General features: G+C 35.3%; 1 protein-coding gene across 1 annotated transcript; it reads left to right on the top strand.

Annotated features, from left to right (window-relative positions):
- Positions 1–1941: 1941 nt before the first annotated feature.
- On the top strand, positions 1942–3054 carry LOC134856472 (formylglycine-generating enzyme-like; the record flags this gene model as incomplete). The annotated part of the gene is given in 3 exon segments (XM_063872741.1): positions 1942–2556; positions 2626–2700; positions 2849–3054. Coding segments are annotated over 3 exon segments (575 nt in total), but the record flags the coding sequence as incomplete, so codon positions are not given.
- Positions 3055–3498: the final 444 nt, after the last annotated feature.

The following is a 3498-nucleotide window of genomic DNA, read 5'->3' as shown; positions in this document are numbered from 1 at the left end:
ATCAGAAGGACTAAATGGACGCAACCCGAGGAACCACTCGAAAAAGATGACCTCATGGAGATACTTGAGGACTTTACACCACGAAGCATCTGGCCACTGGGTCGAGTGTTAGATTTTTTTACCGGCTCGGATAGCATCGCGCGCTCGTGTAAACTGAAAACAGCCCTAGGTACTTTAACGAGACCAGCGGTGAAACTTGCCCTCGTATCCCCAAAAAAGAAGATTTAAGACCACTTTAATTGTACTACAACAACAGCAACAAAAAACTTGGCTCAACTCCTTCCCCTTCGGTTCCAAATAAGATCTCCCTCCCCCGAGGATGTTCATGAAATGAATTGTCTCACATTAATTATAGAAAAATGCGGTAAAATCTTTTAATAATAGCATGATTTGTTCTGAACTAATGAGTAATAATTTGACATCAACAAAGTGACACTAAGATATGTTCATCAAATTGTCTTAAATATAGGCTTACTTTTCAATTTGTTGCCGTAACACATATTCCAACTACAAGAGAAACAGAATGTTTCGACCAGTCTTAAAAAATAGCTTTTTTTTTAAATTATTGTCATTTTTTTCGTTGTGGTGTGATAAAGGAATCTGAGCGAAAAAGTAGAACTTAGGAATTTTGGTCAGTCATTGTAGATTATGCAAATTGGAAAACAGTTTTTGAAGACAAGTAACAAGAAAAACAAAATCAAAAAAAGTTTTATCTTTCATTTTTCAAAAAATTTTCCCAAATTTTTGAAGTTTGTGATTTCTAAGATGAAACTAAAAACTGCAAAAACTGACCTCATTTCAGTAAAACTAAGTTCTCGAGGCTTAAATTAAGCATAAATAAGGCAATGTAAGCGTCAAAAAGAAAAGTCAAAATGTTCAAACCGTTTTTTCTCGACACTGGGAAAATTAGTTTGAAATTTTTTAATGTCGTTCATTTTGATGTAGCTCAAATTGAAAAGGCTTTAATATGATATATCACTCAACCCAGTCCAATAATTATTTGTGGTACCTGATTGTGCGTGCAAAACAAAAAAACTAAAACACACCCGAATACAGAGTTCCTCCTCATTTTCAATGGTCGGAACAACAAGAGGTTAGGTAGGAGGCATGTCTTCAACAAGGTTAGTTAGCACGTCATAAAGTAGACTAATATTCTATTAACCAAGCAGAATCGAACAAATGTACGAAATAAATAATTATTTTTTATTCTTGCTTCAGCTTGTTTTTCTATCTCCATTCTGATCGGGAAAGGTTTGTAACTGTCTACGTTTTGACAGGTATGAAATAAAGGTTGTCTTCTTTTTGACCGTATTCCTTTCAATCAACAATTATCTCTTTGTAAAAGTTGTTTCCAGCGACATTTTTTATCAAAAATATTTGGAAAAAAGTATCAAAATGTTTGAAATTGGGCATGGTATGGTGAAAACTTGATTGAAAAATGTCAAAATATTATTTTCCTCGGAGGAAAAATTATCCTCGGTCTACTTTTCACCCTATTTTTGTACAACCGTTTTAGTTTCTGTGTAACTTACCATCTTCAGATAAAAATAGAGGTTGAGGAGCCTAATTTCTTTGTCTAATGTCCTAATACCTCTGCTCTGTCAGAACAGCGTTAGGTTAAGGGTAACCCAGCCCCATTCTTGAGAAATTGAGTCCGTTATCTCGAAGAAGGAACTTGTTGCAGCTAAGTTTATTTATTTATTTTTCTATACTCAAGTTAAAAGCGCTGATATAGTAGGGAATTTTTGGGAAGGCAAAATTTTTTGTCTAAGCCCTCAAAAGTTTAATAGTAATAGTCAAATTGATATCCTTCAAAGTTTGTCAAACTTTTTTTGTTTCCTCTGTTTTAAATCTTACTTAAAAATATTTGTTCTTAAGATTTACTAAATTATTAAGAATTTTATCAGCAATTACGTTTTCATTTTGTTTCTGCATGTTGGAGTGCAAATTTTGTTGGTGCATTCTGTATATACCATGAGTAACTTTCGTGCAAATATTATATTCATCTATAAACTTGTGTTTAAGCTCAAACTCAAGCTCTGACCTAGAATAAACACGGTCATTATTCAACCGAGACCCAACAATTGGGCTTTAAATCTGGTTGCTTTACATAAACTAGCAAAATCATATTTTATCCATGCTGTCAATTATGGTATTACTCATTGAGCCTGAAGATAGTTGATGCCTTTATTAATTATCGCATTCTAAAAACGTATTCAGTTGAACTTATTTTAAATTTCTTGCTTTTCAAAATTCCAAAAAATGTCCGTCCTAACTGAGCTTGCGGCATTTCATTTTCTTTCGTTAATCTTATTTTTCTTAAACTTATATGGACATCTTTGTGTAGCGGAACTTCCTGAAAATAGAAAAAGTGAAGACTCAATGGTGCTAGTTAAAGGGGGCGTGACCGAAGTTGGGCTGGAAAAACCCATTATACCACAGGACGGCGAGGGTCCCATCCGCAAAATTGATGTGCCCTCTTTCTACATAGATAAAACGGAGGTCACAAACGCACAGTTCAAACGATTTGTTGATGCAACAGGTTATAAAACAGAGGTTAGATTTCAAACATTAGAAATTTTGAAACATTTGGGGAATATATTGGCTTTTACTTTTTTCTTTCAGGCTGAAAAATTTGGCAACTCGTTTGTGATGCAGAGTTTTGTGAGCGAAGAAATCAATTCAAAAATTACTCAATCGGTAAGCAAAGACACTCTTCGATTGACAACAAGAAGGACCTTTACCAATTATCTACAAAAATTTACCTCGTGGCTTTGACGAAATTTGCACTTTGTAATCATTTACTCAAAGAGGCAAATTTTAGTAGTCTGTAAAAAATTATTTTCAGGTAGCTAGTGCCCCGTGGTGGCTTCCGGTTGACAAAGCCGACTGGCAACATCCTGAGGGTCCAGACTCCTCAATCAAGAGTAGAATGGACAATCCAGTGGTGCACGTGACTTGGAATGACGCCACTGAGTTCTGCAGGTGGGCGGGAAAGAGACTCCCTTTTGAGGCCGAGTGGGAGAGGGCGTGCAATAATGGCAGACCGACTAGGTGAGTAATCAGCGGCGGGGGGAAGAGCTGTTCATAGTATTGGAAATATATCGCTGCGAAGCTTACTTTTGGCTTCTGAAAGACTATGTAGAAAAATAACTGACTCAAAATTATGGAATTAAGCCCTATAATAGCATTACTATAAAAACAACAAACCTTGAGTTCTTCGTCAGAAGAACAAAAAAATGCGAAAAATATTATAGCGCAAAAGAAGCTAAAAGAAGGTAGAGCACTCTTCTACCGTTTCCCTCATCAGAAGTTAACATCAATTTTACGCTGATATCATTAATTTATCGAGATCGTATATGAGAACAAAGCGTGTTTTATTAACAAAGCGTCTTAAAAAATATTCACGCTCAATTAAGATTTTTTGCCATTTTTTGCCAAGTTGACATTTGAAGTTAAATTCAAACTCTTTTGTTAAAAGGGAAGGCAAACTCCGCT

The sequence above is a fragment of the Symsagittifera roscoffensis genome, unplaced genomic scaffold (assembly GCF_963678635.1).
Source record: "Symsagittifera roscoffensis unplaced genomic scaffold, txSymRosc1.1 SCAFFOLD_619, whole genome shotgun sequence".
Taxonomy (NCBI): domain Eukaryota; kingdom Metazoa; phylum Xenacoelomorpha; order Acoela; family Convolutidae; genus Symsagittifera; species Symsagittifera roscoffensis.
The sequence above is the reverse complement of the archived record's forward strand: the minus strand, read 5'-3'. Positions and strand labels throughout refer to the sequence as shown.